Source organism: Talaromyces atroroseus (genome assembly GCF_001907595.1).
Source record: "Talaromyces atroroseus strain IBT 11181 chromosome Unknown scaffold_3, whole genome shotgun sequence".
Taxonomy (NCBI): domain Eukaryota; kingdom Fungi; phylum Ascomycota; class Eurotiomycetes; order Eurotiales; family Trichocomaceae; genus Talaromyces; species Talaromyces atroroseus.
In genome coordinates, this window is record NW_017971435.1 from 1,808,289 (window position 1) to 1,826,748 (window position 18,460).

The following is an 18,460-nucleotide window of genomic DNA, read 5'->3' on the forward strand; positions in this document are numbered from 1 at the left end:
GGCCATTGCGTTTCCTTTCCTTCAGGCGCCTTATTGCTTCGCTTCCACTTGGCCGACCCCGGCATTCTTCCGACCCTGTCTGTATCCATATTATCATTATCCAGAGGTCAAGCCGGCTGCCCCTTGAGCAATGGCACTATGCGATGACGTCCATCTATCCTTGATCTAGCGATATTATTGTGACTTTCTTTCGCCCAATTCTCGAGGGACAAGCGTGGATGTTGCTTGCGCCAACCATTGTTGACGCAAAACGCCAGTCCACAGACCTCCCAGCCACACCATCTGCAGACAATCAACCTGATTGCGCCGTCTCCCCTCATGACCTGAAACCCTCTCGCTAGACGCATTCTTAAAGCCTCCACCTCTTTTTGGTCTGAACAAACACTCCTTTTCACACGTTCGATTTCCCAGAAAAAGCCACTCGTTTTTTGACTATCACGTATCGAGTCCGCGACCTCGGACTGCGTGATATTGAGGTCGGGAGCTAAGAATCTGTCCGCGCAGTTTCGCCTCGCGTGCCGCGGCTTGTCATGCCATCCTCCAAGGCCAGGTCTAGTCCAGCAGCTGACCAGCGAGGAGATCGCCTCACACTGGCCAGGTTGGCGAGCTACGACGATGTGGCGACAGATGCGCTTATTGATCGTGTAAGTCAGTCTTGTGCATAAGTCAATATATATATTGATATATTTATATGCTTTTCTGACACAGCACAGGCCTATTTCTGGACTACGATTCGCAAGAATCGCACCAAGTTTGCTCCCGCGAGGGGCATCCACGAAGATAATGTCGCGCAAATCCTCCTTCATAAGGTGATTGTTGCCAAAAATGTACGTGCCGCCGAGCAGGAACTTCTGGCAATGACTGGCTTGAGCAAGTATCTTCAGCGCCTACCTAATGATCGGGAGCGAGAATGGTTCAAACGGCATCTGCGAAAGTATATTCATATTTATCTTCCAGACTGCCCATTTGAAATATCTACTACAAACCGATATACCATTACCGAGCATGAAGCTTCTGTGGTCGCGCGCAGGGACATCAAAAAGGGCGAGGAAATCAAATATCTCTGCGGGACACTCGTCTCTATGACTCGTGAAGAAGAACTTGATCTGGACCTTAGTCGAAAAGACTTCAGCATTGTCATGTCCAGCAGGAGAAAGAGTCCTTCCTTATTCTTGGGGCCTGCTCGTTTCGCAAATCATGATTGCAATGCCAATGGGCGACTGGCGACTAGAGGTTCTGATGGCATGCAAGTTGTTGCTGCTCGCGACATCGAGTTAGGCGAGGAAATCACTGTTTCCTACGGCGACGATTACTTTGGCATTGACAACTGCGAATGCTTATGTGAGACCTGCGAACGTGCCGTGCGCAACGGATGGTCACCACCAGTTCCTCTATCAGACAGTCAAACCTCCACACCAGCCCAATCTCCTCGACTAGAAACACGAGAACTCGAAGTCCAAGGTGCTCATGGTTCCTCTACGCCCCTGAGCATTGAATTAACCGACGGCGATGCGCTTGTCCCTGCGGATGGAGGGGCAGAGCAGACCACTGCAAAGAAGAGAAAACTAGACAGTGACAGTGATCAGGAAACTTCTTGCCCTTCCACACCTCACAAGAGGTCCAAATTCGAGCATCGACAATCGAAGCTCCGAGAAGAACTTGTCTTGCCTGAGATCGCCGAGTCCATTGAGAAGCCCCCATTCCCAGGTTCATCTACGCCAACGGCTCAGGATTTGCCCTCCCAACAAACAGCGGAACCAGAGAACTCTGTCAAACAGCAGATAATCCCTGCAGAGACAGAACACAACACCAATAGCTCATCCGGTGGTTCGTCCGATCATGATTCAGCCACCTATTCTTCAGACGAAAGTCAACCATCTGTATCGACGCCCGCCACATCGATATCCGGCGTGATTCCCAGCGTCAAAATAGAGTCCATTGAAAACAACACAGAACCAGCTGCGCTTGCTGCAGCTACTTCTGCTTCCTCCTCTACTCGACAAACTCCAGATTTTGTTAACAATGAAAGCAATTCCGCTACTCCCACGGGCGGCCCCTCTCAACCACCACAAGGCGACAGTGAATCGAAACCCCCAACTACTGGCAAACGTCGGTACAACAAACGGAAATACGCCCTACCGTCCGTAGAAGCGGATCTCACTATACCCAAGATTCGAACGCCCGGCGACTACACAAAGACGGCCCGACTCCTCGCACAGCGATACGATCGATGGGTAGATTGCCAAACCTGCCCGTCGTGGTTCCTACAAGAGAACGCCTATCAAACACGCAAGGAATGTCCTCGATGCGAGCGCCATTCAAAACTGTACGGTTTCCGTTGGCCCAAGACCGACCCCGATGGCTCCAGCGATGAGGAGACCCGCGTGATGGATCACCGCACCGTGCACAGATTCCTGTCGGCCGAAGAAGAGGCCAAAGTTGACCGCAAGAACCGCGGTGTCACCGTTTTGGGAGATGTTGTCGTTGCCACGCCCGCCGCTCCAGAAAATCCTTTTGTGCCTCCTTCTTCTTCTTTCTCGGATACTCGAAGTGAAACTGAATTCAGTGATAATGAAGGACGGCGCTGTACTCGTGCTAGTCGGCATCGCACTAAGCCTCTGCGCTCGACTTAGTGCGTAGTGTTCTTCATTCACCCCACTTCTTTGGAAAGTTGAGTATTTGAAAAAAAACTTGTTTGTTCTATCTTTTTTGTTAAGCATGGAGCTTTCTTTGGAACTATCTTTGGGCTTGGTCTCTCCATCTGGGTATGTTTGCATTGAGGTTCTCTCAACCAGGACTAGGCGGGCGTTTGTATTATCGTCATCATCATCATCATCAAGATTTTTTTCCCCATCCAACGTTGTGTTGTCTTCATCGACTTTGTCCATATTCACCTGTATGAGTATCACGGTCTAGTTCATTGGATTCCAAGGTTCTTGTCCTAGTGTTATAGGTAGATCCTGAATCCGAAGCTGAGTTCGGGCTCTATCTCTTGCATAACTTGATAATGACCGTTTACGGTTTTGGATTGGTAGTAGTTAGACTAAACTTAAAGCGGCTAGCTGAACTAATGCCTAATTGCGCAGAAGGAAATATTTTTAATAGAGGATTTTAGTAAATGCCCTAGCTAACTAATTAACTAACTACGGTGGGGATTGGCTTGGGAATAATCCTGAGCTGATGCTGCTGGAGCAAGCTGTATAGTTCCAGGTACGGGGCCCGGAATCGTACATATGTACACATGGAAAACACGGTACGAACGGCTACATAAACATTGTAAGAAGACTAAATTCATGCATATGAAATTAAAATGTCCTATTTCGTCTTTAGAATACCTACTCGGTGTTCCAATAAACACTCTTCAATGGAAAGTCGCACCGTCCCATACAAGTCGTTGTGGGAGACTCATTATATATAACCCTACATAGATTCGGACTGGTCCTGCCCAGAAGCTATACTTACCGTCTAAGTTACTACCCTATGCTTAGTTTACTAGGCCTCATACTCGGTAGATAACTAGGGCCTAATGACCTTGGTTAGTTCGTTCGATAACATGAATGGAGAGATATATAGATATATTTATAGAATATACTTAAACCTCCATTACCTAGGTATCCAACTTATCTGCGAGTTTACTCAATATTGTTATTGTACATGAAGATGCAAACCATCTAAACCCAATCCCAGACGCCTCATATGCTGCCGCGCGTATTGATATAATACAATATAATATATAAATCATAGGTATTTATACAAGAAAAAAAAAGAGGCTTTGAATTAAATCAAAGCCTGGCCACGATACATCGCTTCGCGCACTTCCCTCACCACATCCTTGCGATCTTTCTTCCCGACCAGGACAATTCCTCGACCACGCTTGCCCATGCGCCCGACGCGGCCTAGACGATGGATAAAATCGATCGTGGTGTGCGGAACATGATACAAAATGACTGTTCGGACGGGCAGCGTGTCAATGCCGCGAGAGCCCAGGTCCGTGGTGACCATGACCTTTGTCCCCTTCAAAAACTTGGTCTCTGCTGATTTCGGAGCGGTGCGTTCTGGTAGTACGACGGGAATGGCGGAGTGTTGTAATCGGCGTTCTCGTTGTTTTTCGAGGATTTGTTTAGTAGTGGGGATGCGTCTGGGTTCTGTAAATTCTTCGAGGATTTCTTTCTGGCGCTTCTCCGAGTCGCGGGAGAAGGATACGGCGTCTATGCCCTTCCTTTGTAGAAACTGGGCTACTTCTTCAGCCTCTTCACGCTCGTTGACGAAGACAATGATTTTTCGGACTTCGGGGTCCATGTATCTGTTGAATGGACCCATGGATTCGGTCTCTCCTGATTTACCGATAGACCATATAACTTCAGCGCAAGCCAAACTGCGGTTGCCGTGATATGGATCCTGGTCGACGTCTACGACTCCGAGCTGGACTCGTCGTGGGATCGCGTGCAGATTCGGGGTGGCTAAGCGACGAATATCAGGGTACCTCTTGCGCAAGAAGGTATCAAGACTGCGCGGGATGGTGGCTGAACAAAGAATCACTTGTTTGAGGCTCGAGGCTGCCTTATCGATTATTTCCATTGTTGTAGGCCCGAAAGACCGGTCAAGAAGGGAATCAGCTTCATCGACAACGATATGTTGAACACGGCTCAAGACGTAAGGATCAGTCTTGGCAATGGATGCCAAAAGGTGTGGCGTCGAGACGAGTATATCAATTCCATCCGCTTTGAAAACGGTGCTTTTGATTTTCCGTGGCGTATCGGAGGAAGATATTTGACCAGAACGAAACTTCACCGTGTGCGCAAATGCTTTGACTTTGGCACCGACCTGCGAAACCAGTTCTGATGTGGGAAGTAGGATAATCGCTCTTGGTCGGCCCGCCGAAGTAGTGAGATTCTCCGACAACTCTGGGGGTTCGAGTTCGAAAGCTCGCTCCTTGGCTCTTTTTTCATTCTCTTTCGCCTTCTCGGCTAGCTCTTTCTCCTTTTCTTCGTTTTCTGCCAATTCCGTGCGCTTAATATTGTCAATCAGAGGTACTAGATAGGCCAACGTCTTGCCAGACCCTGTTTCCGCCGCTAATAAAAACTGATCATAGTTGTAGACGACGTCTCCTTTCTTCTTCCTTGTATTCCGCTTGTCATCTGCACCTTGCAGTAACGCAGGTATTGCAACGCTTTGGATAGGGGTCGGCGAGACATCGATATAGTCTGGGAGGCCTTGTGTGAGTATTGACTCTTGAACGACCGGAAGCAGCTTGAATTGATCAAATTTCATGATGCTGGCAATTCGTTCTTTGATCGAGTTTCGCAAGTTGTAGTTCAACGGAGAGAGCGCAGTCTGCATTTTCAATGCCTTGTATAGAGGCGATTCCTCTTTCTTCGTTCCTTTTGCATCTTCGTCCTTTCCTCGCGATGATCTTTTCATGGCTGCTTGGGACCTGGGCATGGCTTTCCCTCGAAGTCGGGCTTCTGTCTGATTAAGATTGGACCATGGGCCTCGCTCACTGCGGGCGCGATCTTTCTTGAGACTTGCTTTGGCTACATTCGGCGACAACGACATCCTCGTCGGCCTGTTCCGTAGCCGCGCAGAGGATGCCATTCGTGTGGTGAAGAGCCATGGCGAGCACGACGGATGGAGAGTTGGCCGTAAGACGCTTCTCCCATTCCGGCTCCAGGAGCCAGTGGACATAGTGACGTCCGGTCTGGTGCAGCAGCAAAGTCCTATTCAGCGGAAGTGATAGTGCGTGTCAGTTTGATAGACAGCTGGTTTCTGATCGCAAGCAAGAAGCAAACACGAAGCAAGCAAAGGATCAAAAAATAAAAATCTACGGAAGGCGCTCCGCACCCATGCGCTAGGCCGAGAGCGGTCTAGCGCGTGGTCACGGCGCGGAGAATAGGGTGACCAGTCACATGCGGCCGTCGCCAGGTCGAGGCGCGTCGTCCGGGGCAACCGCGACCGACTCTCCAAGTCAACACGCATCCCACCTTGGATTGGCTTTATTTATGAAACAACCTCCTGCCCTGGCGTCCTTGATGGCTTAAAACCTCCTCTACTGCTCTCTGTGCCTCGTCTTTTCTTTTATCTTCTTTGTTGACGACCTTGCTGATTTTACGCCAGACGCCCTGGGTGCTTTGCGACTCGATTGAGAGAGGGACTTGACTGGCCATTCCATTACGCCATAGCATTCCAATCGCCATCCTGCGCCACAGGCTGCAAGGTAAAATAAAATCTTGCTTCTCTGTTGTCCATCGTTCTGTTTTCCAGATCGCTGGCCATATCCACGCAGCACGTCTTGAACGACGTGGACCAGCGATAACCTTGCAAGATGAGCAATAATAACACGCCGCGTCCGCTGTCAGAGCTGAGTCCAATGGCTCAGCGGCGGAACTCCCCAAGCTGGAAACAGTCAACAAAGGTAGAGATATTCCTCATTGTGCGGTGTCGACAGACAACTGATGTTTTTTTTTCTGTATAGTTTACACTGGGCTCGTCTCCATTTGATTCATCGCCATTCAATGCCTCGACCTCCAAGCATCTTTTTTGGCAAGATCGCGAAACTTCATTTCAATCTCTGAACTCAGAAAATACAAGGCCCTACGATCCAGAGATTTCGTACTCTCCAACAAAGAGGGCATCAATCGAAAATCTGAAACGCGCTTCACGAGTGAAGAACAGCAGTCTCATTGCTCGCGAGCAGAATACAGAATATGATCCCTCTCATATTACTCTCCCAGAACGCCCCTTGGCAACCGGTCGTTCATTTCACGGCCGTAGTAAAAGTGACCTGCAATTGCCATTGTCGCCCTCCAACCAGGATAATCACCAGCGACCAATCAATGGAGATGCCTCACCACAACATAGACCTGTCTCACCAAGTAAGGACCAACCTTCGCCTCCCAAGTCAAGCTTGTCGAAGGCAACTCGATTTGGACATAAGCAATTTGACCCAGAAAATGACATATGGTCCGACATAGAAGGCGGCCCATCACGCATCTCAGATCGGAATCCCAAGAGTGTCACGTTTGACGCAGCGCCACCTCAAGTCAATGAATACGAAATGACGACACCGGATATCTCATCTCTTGCATCGGAGCGTGAAGGAAGCTACGAATTTGATGAAGACGAAATCGATGTTAGTTTTGATCGAGGCTCTTCTTTGGACCGTGACGATAGTTTTGATGCGTCTCTCGAGGATATTGAGAAGACACCAGTTGTGCTACCTGAGGACTGGCGATTTATGAGCCCCGATTCGGCAAATGATGATTTGGTCAGTGGGGATGAAGATCCCTTCACTGATAACCACGGCAGCCCGAGCCCTGATGTCCAGCCTGCCACGAATAACGAAGTTGTCAATCGTAGTTCTCGTATCGACTCACTCGATTCTAATGGGGAAAAACGTCCCCTACCACCTTTACCGCAAGCCAAAACACAAGAGCACTCGCCTTGCCCTAGCTCTCCTAACAAGCTCTCTGCAGCTTTTGAACTTGCAAGCAATGGACAGCGTGTGTTGCCGTCACCACCCCGCCCAGCCTCCTACTCCAAAAGAGATATTGTGGGCTCTTCACGCTCTTCTATGACTCTCGAAGATAGGGTCCGACTTATGATGCTACAGGAAAACGGAGAAGACAGCCTGCAAGCCGAAGCTGAGCGCCAAAAGGACAGGCGAATGAGAAGAACTGGAGCCCGCGAGAGAAGTTCTGGATTCGACTATGAAGACGAGCACCCTGCCGAGTCGAAAGAAAGCCAGCTTGACAGCCCGCCCCATATATCCCGAGAGGACATTCTGCGAAACTTGAAATCTAGACAGGACGTGAGCTACGAGGAAGAAGATTCTGAATACTCCTCGCAACTTGCTTCTAGTCCACCACCTCACGAGCAATATGACCCTGATGTCCCGATACCTTCGCTTGAAGACGACTTCTCTGTGGAAATCAAGGAAGAGCCTCTGGATGACGATGATGATAATGATAACCTCTATGACGTTCCCGAATATTATGGGCCTAATGCACATGGCTTGCCCTTGCATGATGAAGACCGAGGGGACGATGATGACGCAGAGAGCAACTACTCTCGAGACTCCAGACAATCTTTTATCAAAAAAGAAAGAGAAGTTTCATCTGAATCAACGGAGAGTGAAAGTACTACCGTTCCAGTTCATGAATATGAAAACGCAAACGCGGTCACTGAACAGGCACAAGTAACAAATGAGGAGCAAGCGAACGCATTCAAAGACCTAGACTTTGGGTTGGATAACTTGCCTGAACCATTGCAGCGACCCAGCACTCCAGAAGACAAGACGACGGATTTTGATAATGAACCCTCTACTCCTGAATCCGTAATCCGGCATCCAGTAGAAGATGAGTATTCTGATGATGAACGTGAATCTACTCCAGAGCTGGTGCCTGAGTTAGTTGCAACTATTAAAGCACCTGGAACGGGCCTGAAAACAAGGCCATCACTGACACCCGCAGATATGCAGTCGATGGCTGCCATTCGTCGCAAAGTCAGCGCGCAAAGCACCACCATGCCACCTTTAGACAAACCCGAAGGAGATATCGAAGAGGATGGCACCCAACAGGATACGCCTGATTCCGAGAGCTTGAACGATAAACCACCTACTCTATCTCTTCCAGAAGTGACACAAAGACAAAGCAGTCTCGTGAAATTGGATATCCCATTCACTGGCTCCGGTGAAAGCCTTGAATTCGGTTTGGACAAGGAATTTGACCGAGTTATTGAAGCCCAAAAGGTTGCGTTTGAACTTGCCCTTTCCAGAAGCACCAAGTCCCCCCAGTCATCAGACTTGTTTCTACATAGCAACAATCAATCATACCCTTCATCCGGATTTATTGGACCCTTGGACCCCTTGAAATTTGGCACATCTTTTGCTAACAAATATACGCGCGGACAGAGAGGCTACCTCATGCGTCAAAACACCAAGGTTATCATCGCTAGTAGCAACAATGATGAGCCCCAACCTCCCGCGCAAAGCACAACTCCAACTAGCCCAGAAGCAAAGCCAGCAAATAGCTCGCCGCGAAAGGCTAGTCAACCTACATGGACTGCTGAACCTTGGAACGGTAAGATGCGACGCCAAAGCACCAAGGCTCCCGGGGCCGTCAAAAAGAAGCCCGTCCCAGGTGCAGTTCCTCCTTTACCGGGAATGCCCAGCAATGTTCAAGACATTCAACAAGGAGTTGATGAAGTTGAAAGTCCTACTTTCTCTGAGCAGGTGGATGATGAACAAGAAAGAGGTCGACTCTTCGTCAAGGTCGTCGGCGTGAGAGATTTAGACATGCCCTTGCCCAGAGGTAATATATCTAAATTACAATTAGTTTCCCCAATGTCTAACTGACTCTTCAATCTTGTCAGGTGAAAAACTTCAATTCGCTCTGACCCTCGATAACGGGCTGCACTGTGTTACCACCTCGTGGCTCGAGTTGGGTAGAAATGCACCCATTGGACAGGAGTTTGAGCTCATTGTCCATAAAGACTTGGAATTCCAGCTTACACTTCAGATGAAAACTGAAGGTACTTTACTAAGGCAAACTCGAGAGTCTGTAGTCTCCGCTAGTCCTTCGAAGCAAAAGTCCTCTGCCTTTAGTCGAGTTTTTGCCTCTCCAAAGAAGCGGAAAGAACTGGAAATGAAGCAGCAGATGGAGCAACAACAGAAGCAGCGAATGGAAGCCATTGCTAATTCTGGTCCTTGGGACAAGCTGCGCTCACTTATTGATCGTGAGGGTAGTTTTGCACGTTCCTATGTCGCTCTTTCAGACCATGAGAAATACGCCTTTGGTCGACCCTATACAGTACGCGTTCCTTGCTTCAACGAATGGGCCATTGAGGAACCATCAAGCTTGAAGAGTAAGAAGGGTAGTTCGACCAACATTGTTCAAAAGCGACCACCATATAAAGTTGGAAACCTTGAACTTCAGCTTCTGTACGTTCCTAAGCCAAAAGGCATAAAGGAAGAAGACATGCCAAAGAGTATGAATGCATGTATCCGAGAGATGCGCGAAGCGGAGAACACGGCGTCTCGCACGTGGGAGGGCTTCCTTTCTCAACAGGGAGGCGATTGTCCTGTAAGTCTAGTCAGTCACTTGTTGGAAGAACTAGTGCTAACGAGAGTGATACAGTATTGGCGACGGCGATTTTTCCGATTGCAAGGTCCAAAACTGACTGCATATCATGAAGTGACTCGCCAGCCGCGTGCTACCATAAACTTGGCCAAAGCCGCGAAACTAATCGATGACAAATCCTCCCTTACTCAGAAGGAGACGACTACTAAGGGCGGTGGTAGGCGGAAGTCAGCCTTTTCAGAGGAAGAGGAAGGATATATGTTTGTTGAAGAGGGATTCCGTATCCGATTTGCCAACGGAGAGGTAATCGACTTCTACGCTGACAGCCGCACCGAGAAAGAGGGATGGATGAAAGTGCTTTCCGAAACGGTTGGTAAGGGGTACTCTGCAGGTGCTGGTCAGGTAAAAGCCTGGACAGAGCTTGTCCTCAAGCATGAAAGAAACGCCAATGCCAAACGTGAAGCGCTTGATCGTCTCATGACCGCAAATGGACAATCTTCCTTACAAAAGGAGCTTCCAAATCCAGTAAAGTCCAATACCCAACCACCTTTCCAACACCCAACGAGACCTCGACACCAGCATAATATGTCACAGCCGGAAGTTCGGTCCCCTGAGAGTCGTCGGGAGAAGACTCGATCTTTAATGTTTTGATGACCGGAGACGTCGCTCACTGAAAACCATGCCATGAACTCTTCCATTCTTGTTTACAATTCCATCATTTTATCATTCTCACTGGATCTTTTTTTTTTGGAGCTTTTGTTACTATACCAAATTTCTTTTTCTTTGTCCACTTTCCTGTCTAAGACGCTTTTACAACTTCTTTTCTTTTTCAATCTTGTTGTCGTGATTTCCTCTTCCTGACACGAACTGCTCGCGCATCTATACGACGCATCTCCACAGGTTTATCTCTCGTTCTGGGATATTTTCACATTCATTCATCGAAGGTGCACAATGTTAAATCAGCCATTGCGAGATGTACACCAGAGCCCACGTGGAGGAACATATTATCTTCTTTTGCGTTTCATCTTTGTTCTAACTTCTTCCTTGATGTGTACGTTACGAGTTAATTTGTTATACTGAGTATCGAGATGTCTATAACAAACTTCTATGTTGTCTTTTATTTGGTGATATGGTAAATAAACTCCCTTTTACTGTAGCCTGATATACACAATAAATATTCAAAATCCTAATCAAACGGTTCCTTCTAACCCTCTTCTTCGCCGGAAGCTTCTGCGTCAGATTCAGACTCCATGCCCACTAGAGCTCCCTCGCCAGCCTTCATCTTTTCCGACCTGGTCTCTGCATTAACTTGAGATGCAGGTATACCTCCCGCAGTCAAATAGAGGAACGTCTCTGCTGGGAAATGGTCGATATGGTTGAAAAAAGTCCCGAAGCTGTGGCGTGATTAGTAACTATTTCATAGAAAATGAATGGTCTTTAATAAGTTTCGCAACTTACGAATTGGATTCTTCCTCCTCCCTAAATATTCGATTATAAATCTCCCGCTGTTTGAATTCATTCATTTCCGCCTCATATTTGTCAAAGTCAATCTTCTCCTTGGCAAATTCCGCGGCCATCTTTCGGTTGTATGTATTGAAAAGCGGACGCTCCAACAACAGACCCAGACCGGGGGCTTTTGGAATGGACAACTTGACGGGACCATAGCTCTCCTCGATGATTTTAGGATCGCATCCGCAGCGTACAATAAGCGCCACCATAGCCACCATTTTGCGGATTTGATGCATCATGAAACTCTGCCCGTGGACTTTGAGGCTGACCCACTCCGTGCCGTTGATAATGATGGGTTCCTTGTTGGCGACGAATGTTCTTATGACTCGTCTAGCGGAAGGGTCTGCGAAGGGCTTTTGGATGGTGTAGTTGTGGAAATTGCGTGTTCCGATGTATTTGTCAAGCGCGTCTTGGACTCTTTGCAGACGGGATGGAGGGATCCGGTAGGCGCGTTTGGCATTCGTGTAGATGGCTTTGATGGACTTGATGGTTTTCTGGATTGTTTCCTTCTGTTTTATAGTCAATGTCGGCTTGGAGGGTGGTGCTGCAGCAGCAGCAGCTGCTGCTTCGGAATCCGGTTTGTCGGCTTGTGTGGTCTCAGTCGCTGCAGCGGATGTTGACTCAGATTCGAGGGCAGGCAAGTTGTTGTCAATTGGGTCTTGCGGCGCCTGGCTGATGGCTGTTTCTTTGTCGCTGCTGTCTTCTTCGATGTACAAGGCGCTCTGAACGAGTCGTCGAATGTCTTCAGGGAGGTTTTCCAAAATAGGTTTGATTTCCTTCTCGTCAATCTCCTGCCAAAAGCTTGAAACTTCCTTTTGTCGTTCATTAAATCCTTCAGTATCGCCATGCGCTTCGGCAAGCTCTACTGTTTTCTTCCCCAGGTACGTGCTCGGGTGTGGTGGAAGGAAGCAATGAGTAGGAATCAAATACTCGTACATGCGAGAGTCACAAAGGTGATAACAGCTGAAGCTTTTGGTAACAACCTCATACCCCCATACACGGATCTGCGGACTAAGGTGCTCGTTGATTTTCTGGACAATGTCGGGATCTTCAACGATCAGTTTGAGAGATACAACATTGCCCGCGGCGTGAACACCTCTATCTGTACGAGCACATCGGACGAGCGAGGACTTTTTGGGGTCGGTGGCATTGGCTTTTGAGATTGCGCCAGCAGCCACGAATGCGGCGAACAGATCACCCTCTATCGTCTTGTGTGTTAAGCTCCTGTATAAGGAAGTCAGTATAGCGATATCAATTTCTTAGAAATTCAAACGTACAGCTGCATGCCATGATATCCTGTTCCTGAATAGCCTATCATAACAGCGACCTTCTTCTTAGGCCGTCGCTGTTCGGCTGCAATATCTTCGGCAGAGAACTGCGTAGCAAATATTGGCACCGACGAGTCACCATTTTCTAACTTCCTCTTCTTATTCGCCTGGGTTTCCTCATTTCGGTCTCGTTTATCTACATGTTGCCGGCTTGACTTAGTCAGAAGGAAACTTCCATTGAGATGGGTTAAAGAGAGAGCAAAGAAAAAAGCTTACAAATATTCCTTCCTTCCCATATTTCGTTTCTTATTCTTTCCACTTCCTCTTCCTGCCATGTTGGAGTCCTGGATGGTACCTGAGAAACACCAGCGGGGTAGTTCAATTGCGAGAATCGTCTGAAAGACGAAGGTGAAGACGACGAGAATGAAGCGATAACAGCTCTGCTTTGGTTGCTCGACGGGGGAAAAAGCAGTGACACGTGTGACGAACCCCACCTTCTAATGGAGATACCACGCATAGGGATTGCGATTATTGAGGGCTCAATGACACCTTCCTTTTCAGAAACTGCTCGAGATTTTCTTCCAGTTGGATTTATTTTCACTGCGGCTAATGGCGGGCGGCGAGACGTTCTGAATTGTGATTGGCCAAGAACTTTTATCCAGCAGTCCTAGGCTAGTCTCAAAGCCGTAGGCGGTGTATATTTTGCCGCCTCTATAATTAAGTATTGCTCCAGGCTCATCGAATCTTTGCCAGTCACTTCACTCACTCACTCACCTTCGGTCTCAACACTGTTTGCGCAGCGACTTTTGTCGGAACCATCTTGACAAGGCCGCGCTGCAGTCACCTGAGGGGGCACTTTTTCTGGCTCTATCTAGCTGGGAGAAGATAAATGGTCATGTCGCTGTTACTTGGCGCCTAGCTCTCCTGCTTTCTGGTCCCGACGCTCCGGTCGACGACAACCGCCTCGTCTAGTGAATCGAACTTGCGTATTTCTAGGACGCCCGGCTGTCTCTCGACTTTGAATAGAAGGCCCAAAAGATTATCGCCATGGATCTTGCAAGCGCCTTGGTTCGGAGCGTTGTCCGCGCCTTTTACGAAACTCGACAGATTCTAGTGGTCGATGCGCTGTTTATACACTCGGTGTATGGCTCCTGGGCTCTTGCTGTTAAAAAGAGGTGATGATGATGATGTGAACTAAATCACTGACATTGCTCTCAGACTTCATGCCGAGGACCTTGCTCATTTACTTGGCATGCAGCAGAAGGATTTGCGGAAGCTCTGCTCCAGACTGCGGGAAGACCGCCTCATCGCAGTGTATAGTCCTCACTCGTGTTTTCACGCATAGAATTAGCTCGCGGTCATTGCTAACGAGGGAAAAAAAAACTGCACATGTAGTCATACGCGAAGTGAAATTCGCGAAGGCTCTACTCGACCGGTGAACCGCGAATACTACTATATTCCGTTACATCCAGTCATTGACGCTATTAAGTACCGGGTTCTTCGCCTAACTTCCAGTGTCAAGGCTCAGTACACTCCAAGCGAGGATCGAAAAGAATACATATGCCTACGGTGCGGAGCAGAGTGGACCGAACTCGATGTTTTGAGTCTTTACAGTGATGAGGGTTTCGAATGTCAGTCATGTGGTGCCATTTTGGAGCGCACCGAGGACGTGAAGGGTGGTGAAGGTCTCGACCGCACTGGACACGAGAAAAACAGTAAACTGATGGCTCAACTGGATGCCTTTACAAGTCTGCTAAAACAGATTGATGGGACGGAAATCCCGATGAATGACTTTGAGACTGCATGGGATCATAAAATTGACGTCGTTCGCAACCAGCAGACACATCCTTCGAAGCCCGCTATTGCAGTTGCTGCCAAGCAGCCAGCAGCAGTCCGTGGCAATACAAGAACTGATGCAGCCGCGATTGAAATTTCGCTGCAATCGTCAGCAGAGAAAAGTGCGGCTGAGCAAGCGGCAGAAGCAGCACGTAAAGCAGCCCTTGAGAAACAAAACGCCCTTCCCGTTTGGCATACACATTCTACAGTTTCCACGAGTGCTGGGAACATCGGCCAGATCAAAGCGGAAATAGATGCGGACGTGAAAGCGGAGATCAAAGAGGAGGAAGAGCAGAAGCCTGCCATGGACGCACTCGACGACATCGCAGCATATTATGCAGAGATTGCAAAGGCCAAGGCTGAAGAGGCCACCTCTGCAGAGGAAGATTCAGAGGATGACGAAGAGTTTGAAGATGTTGGAGAACTCTCAGTCATGGGCAGTACTGTGGGCACACCGGCCGCAACAAGCCAGGCTCCAACTAGTGCTCCAGCTCTGGGACGCTCTCCAATCGTCGGGATAAAACGAGAACTTGACTCGGAGTCTGGTAGCAGTGCACCTCAAACAGTAGCCGGTACCCCTGCAACACCGGTGGATGACGGCCCAGTGGCCAAGAAAGTCAAGACCGAGGAAATAGTTAAGAAAGAGGAAGAGTCTGATGAGGACGACGAGGAAGAGTTTGAAGATGTTTGAGAGTGTCGTTTGCTTCTTTTCTTCATTCCAAGCAAGAGGGCGTTTTTCTCAGAATGTCAAAGATTTCATTCAGAAATATAAAAATAATATGTACACTAGTTAATTATTCCATTCACGGCCGCTTTGGTTTTCATGCTGCATCACAAAAGTTGTACAATACACTCATACTTAGGAGCCTAATGTAATATGGATTCTTACATTGGATTACCCAATTGACTGGTAGAAAGATTAGTAAATGTTTTATATTCGAAAGTTGAGAGTCAGTCCATGGCGAAAGATTATGAATTATATATAATTATGTAGATTAGACAACATATAAACATGCACAATGCAATATACAACCAATCAAGCAAAGAACCATCCAAACAAATATCCACCATAGGTAGTTACACAGTAAAAACATCATAAAAGTCTTTTTTTTCATTGGATTAAAGCGGTAGTCTTCTAGGAATCAGGCAGCCGGGGAACGATGATATGCTCTCTAACGAGCAAAAGCTTGATACCGAATTCCCCTCCCTTTCCCTTGTAAACAATTTTTTTCCCCGATAGAACCCCCAATTGATACACAGTGTCCATATTCGCAGTTGCCAAGTCGGGAGGTGGTGTTATATTATTTTAAACATTGAGCTCTGCAGTAGCAGCGCTCTTAATGTATGCCACATATGGCGCTAGAGCCTTCTCAACGGGACCTCCTGGACCGCAGTACTTGTCCACGATTTCGGCGCTACGGCCGGTATATCTAAGTGAATGTGTCAGCTTAGCTGCATAGTAATGAAAACACGGAGAGGAGATGGGGAGGTTGTTTTTCTTACAGCTCTGCTTTGAGCATGCCATCAAGCTCGCCCCAGATGGGCTTGAAGAACTCGTTGCTCCTAATGCGGTCTACGAGGTCATTGGGCTTGCCCTCGTTTTTCACGACGCTGCCGGCCTGGTGCGAGAGGACACGGATCTGCTCGTGGGCCTCCTGTCGTGATTCTCCTAGCGCGCAGAGGCGCATGATAATGGTCTCGGTTACCATGAAAGGCAGTTCCGATTGAACGTGAGCGGCGATACGCTTAGGGTAGACGACGAGACCGTCTGTGATGTTGTCGAGACCGATTAAGATGGCGTCTGCCAAAAGCATCGTTTCGGGGATGTCGATGCGGCGGACCGCGGAATCGTCAAGTGTGCGTTCCACTGGGTGAAGAATTTAGTAATTGAAACCGATACAAATTTGAAGAATACTAACTCCATTGATCGGCATGCGTGGCTTGGAATGAGCTGGGTTTGCTTAAAAGTTCGCGGGCAAGCGAGTAAACGCGCTCGGAACGCATCTAGAGAAGTCAGAATATCACACAGAACACTGGTGTTAGTAATCTATTGACTTACTGGGTTTCGTTTATAAGCCTGAGTGATTTTATTGTCAGCATTTTTTTGAAGAGGAAATGCGAGACTGAGGGTACTATCTTGGGTGGCATTGAACTTAAATGTGGAAAGCAGGCACAGAAATGAAAAGGACTAACCATGGCTGATGATCCAATCTGCGAGCTCTCGAAAGGCTCCTCGATTTCCTTCCAGTGAGCCAGATGACGAATATCGCCGGTAATCTTCTGCGCTGATGATCCGAGGCCCGCGACGGCATTAGCAATAATTAAATCAACCTTGCGCGTGTAGGTCTGGGTGGACACATCATAGCAGGCTGGGAAGCCGAACTTCTCGCAGAGCAGGTCGTTCAGTTGGTCACACTTGGCAGAGTCTCCCTTGAAAACCTCCAGGAAAGAAGCTTGGGTGCCAGTGGTTCCTTGGGCACCACGGAACTTGAGTTCACGGCGGACTTGCTCGATGCTGTGGAGGTCAAACATGAGATCCTGGGCCCACTGGGCCGCTCGCTTTCCAACTGTAATGAGCTGCGCGGCCTGGAGGTGAGTATAGGCGAGAGTAGGCTCGGCTAGTCAATATATTTAGCAGGCGCGGGCTCCGGATTGAAGGCAATACACTCACCCTTCCATTTGAGGGCAAACGAGGACAGGTTCGAGATGACCTTGGCCAGCTTCTTCGCCAACAGATCGAGAGCGTCACGCATGAGAATCAATTCGGTGTTATCGGTCACATAGCAGCTCGTAGCACCTGGGTTACGAATGAGGAGAATCAGCTCAACGCCGTGAAGGGAAACGCCATCTCCGGCCTACCGTAGTGTATGATGCCGGCCGCGGCAGGGGCAGTAAGACCGAAGGCGTGGACATGCTATCCCCAGGGTTAGCCATGAAAGTCTTGAGGGTCTTCAAAGCAGCCAAACGCTTACCGCCATGACATCCTAATAGACAAGAAAGGAGCCTTGTCAGCAAACTAATGATATTTCCGGAAAACGGGGTGGTCGTCAAATATACATGTCTGCGACGTTTCTCCTCCACTCGAGCAACCTCGTAGTCCTCATCCGTAACCACCAGATGAGCCTTCATCTGCTCCAGGGCCTCGGTCGTAATGGTGTCGATTCCCAGTTCCCTCTCACTCTCGGCGAGGCCGAGCCAGAGCTTGCGCCATGTCGAGTGCCGTGACCGCTGGCTGAAGAGCTTGGACATGGCGGGGCTGCAGTAGCGGGTGGTGAGGGAGGTTTGGTAGGTGTCGAACGGCGACACGGAAGTTTGGGACGCCATTTTGAAGGGCCGGATCTGACGAGATCAGGTCAATTGACTGACTGGCTGCTGGAGGGGGTGCGAGGCTGATGCGTGGAAGATGTTGACTTAGACACAGACCTGAGTGAGGGAGGAGGGTTGATAAAAAATTTTTTAAGGTTCTCCAACTGTCTCCGCGGCCGGCCCAGCCCCAATGGAGGGCCCACCCGAGCTTTTGGGGCGTGCGGGGTGTACCTACATTGTTACATCTTCAACTTCAAGACTTCAACTCTCCGTTCATCGTCGACTGGACAACTGATTGATTATTTTGCGTCTCTGGCATCGGCTATCTAGATCACCCAGCAACGATTGACGCCACGCAAGCCCCATTCCGCATGCCGATTCGGAGCGATCATGAGCCCGAGAGATGCGATTGACCGACATTCCAGCTGGTGATCTTCTCCCCCCCGTCTTGACCTTTGCAGATGC

At 48.7% G+C, this 18,460-nt stretch overlaps 6 protein-coding genes across 6 annotated transcripts; 3 read left to right on the forward strand and 3 right to left on the reverse strand.

Annotated features, from left to right (window-relative positions):
- Positions 1-530: 530 nt before the first annotated feature.
- On the forward strand, positions 531-2,633 carry UA08_03653 (Histone-lysine N-methyltransferase set9; the record flags this gene model as incomplete). Its single annotated transcript, XM_020265977.1, has 2 exons — positions 531-644; positions 714-2,633. The coding sequence occupies 2 exons, from the start codon at positions 531-533 to the stop codon at positions 2,631-2,633; spliced, it is 2,034 nt and encodes a 677-aa protein (XP_020121765.1).
- Positions 2,634-3,777: 1,144 nt separating this feature from the next.
- UA08_03654 (ATP-dependent RNA helicase mrh4, mitochondrial) lies at positions 3,778-5,685 on the reverse strand (the record flags this gene model as incomplete). The annotated part of the gene is made up of 1 exon (XM_020265978.1): positions 3,778-5,685. One exon carries the CDS (start codon positions 5,683-5,685, stop codon positions 3,778-3,780), a length of 1,908 nt encoding a protein of 635 aa, XP_020121764.1.
- Positions 5,686-6,322: 637 nt separating this feature from the next.
- On the forward strand, positions 6,323-10,727 carry UA08_03655 (hypothetical protein; the record flags this gene model as incomplete). Its single annotated transcript, XM_020265979.1, has 4 exons — positions 6,323-6,412; positions 6,473-9,308; positions 9,370-10,079; positions 10,134-10,727. The coding sequence occupies 4 exons, from the start codon at positions 6,323-6,325 to the stop codon at positions 10,725-10,727; spliced, it is 4,230 nt and encodes a 1,409-aa protein (XP_020121767.1).
- A 553-nt stretch (positions 10,728-11,280) lies between these two features.
- On the reverse strand, positions 11,281-13,672 carry UA08_03656 (hypothetical protein; the record flags this gene model as incomplete). The annotated part of the gene is made up of 5 exons (XM_020265980.1): positions 11,281-11,470; positions 11,535-12,809; positions 12,863-13,049; positions 13,130-13,417; positions 13,624-13,672. 5 exons carry the CDS (start codon positions 13,670-13,672, stop codon positions 11,281-11,283), a joined length of 1,989 nt encoding a protein of 662 aa, XP_020121766.1.
- A 228-nt stretch (positions 13,673-13,900) lies between these two features.
- UA08_03657 (hypothetical protein) lies at positions 13,901-15,380 on the forward strand (the record flags this gene model as incomplete). Its single annotated transcript, XM_020265981.1, has 3 exons — positions 13,901-13,995; positions 14,072-14,167; positions 14,249-15,380. 3 exons carry the CDS (start codon positions 13,901-13,903, stop codon positions 15,378-15,380), a joined length of 1,323 nt encoding a protein of 440 aa, XP_020121775.1.
- A 615-nt stretch (positions 15,381-15,995) lies between these two features.
- On the reverse strand, positions 15,996-18,013 carry UA08_03658 (Adenylosuccinate lyase; the record flags this gene model as incomplete). Its single annotated transcript, XM_020265982.1, has 9 exons — positions 15,996-16,119; positions 16,193-16,556; positions 16,609-16,693; positions 16,749-16,766; positions 16,883-17,307; positions 17,361-17,486; positions 17,549-17,603; positions 17,662-17,673; positions 17,747-18,013. 9 exons carry the CDS (start codon positions 18,011-18,013, stop codon positions 15,996-15,998), a joined length of 1,476 nt encoding a protein of 491 aa, XP_020121774.1.
- Between the last annotated feature and the right edge of the window lie 447 nt (positions 18,014-18,460).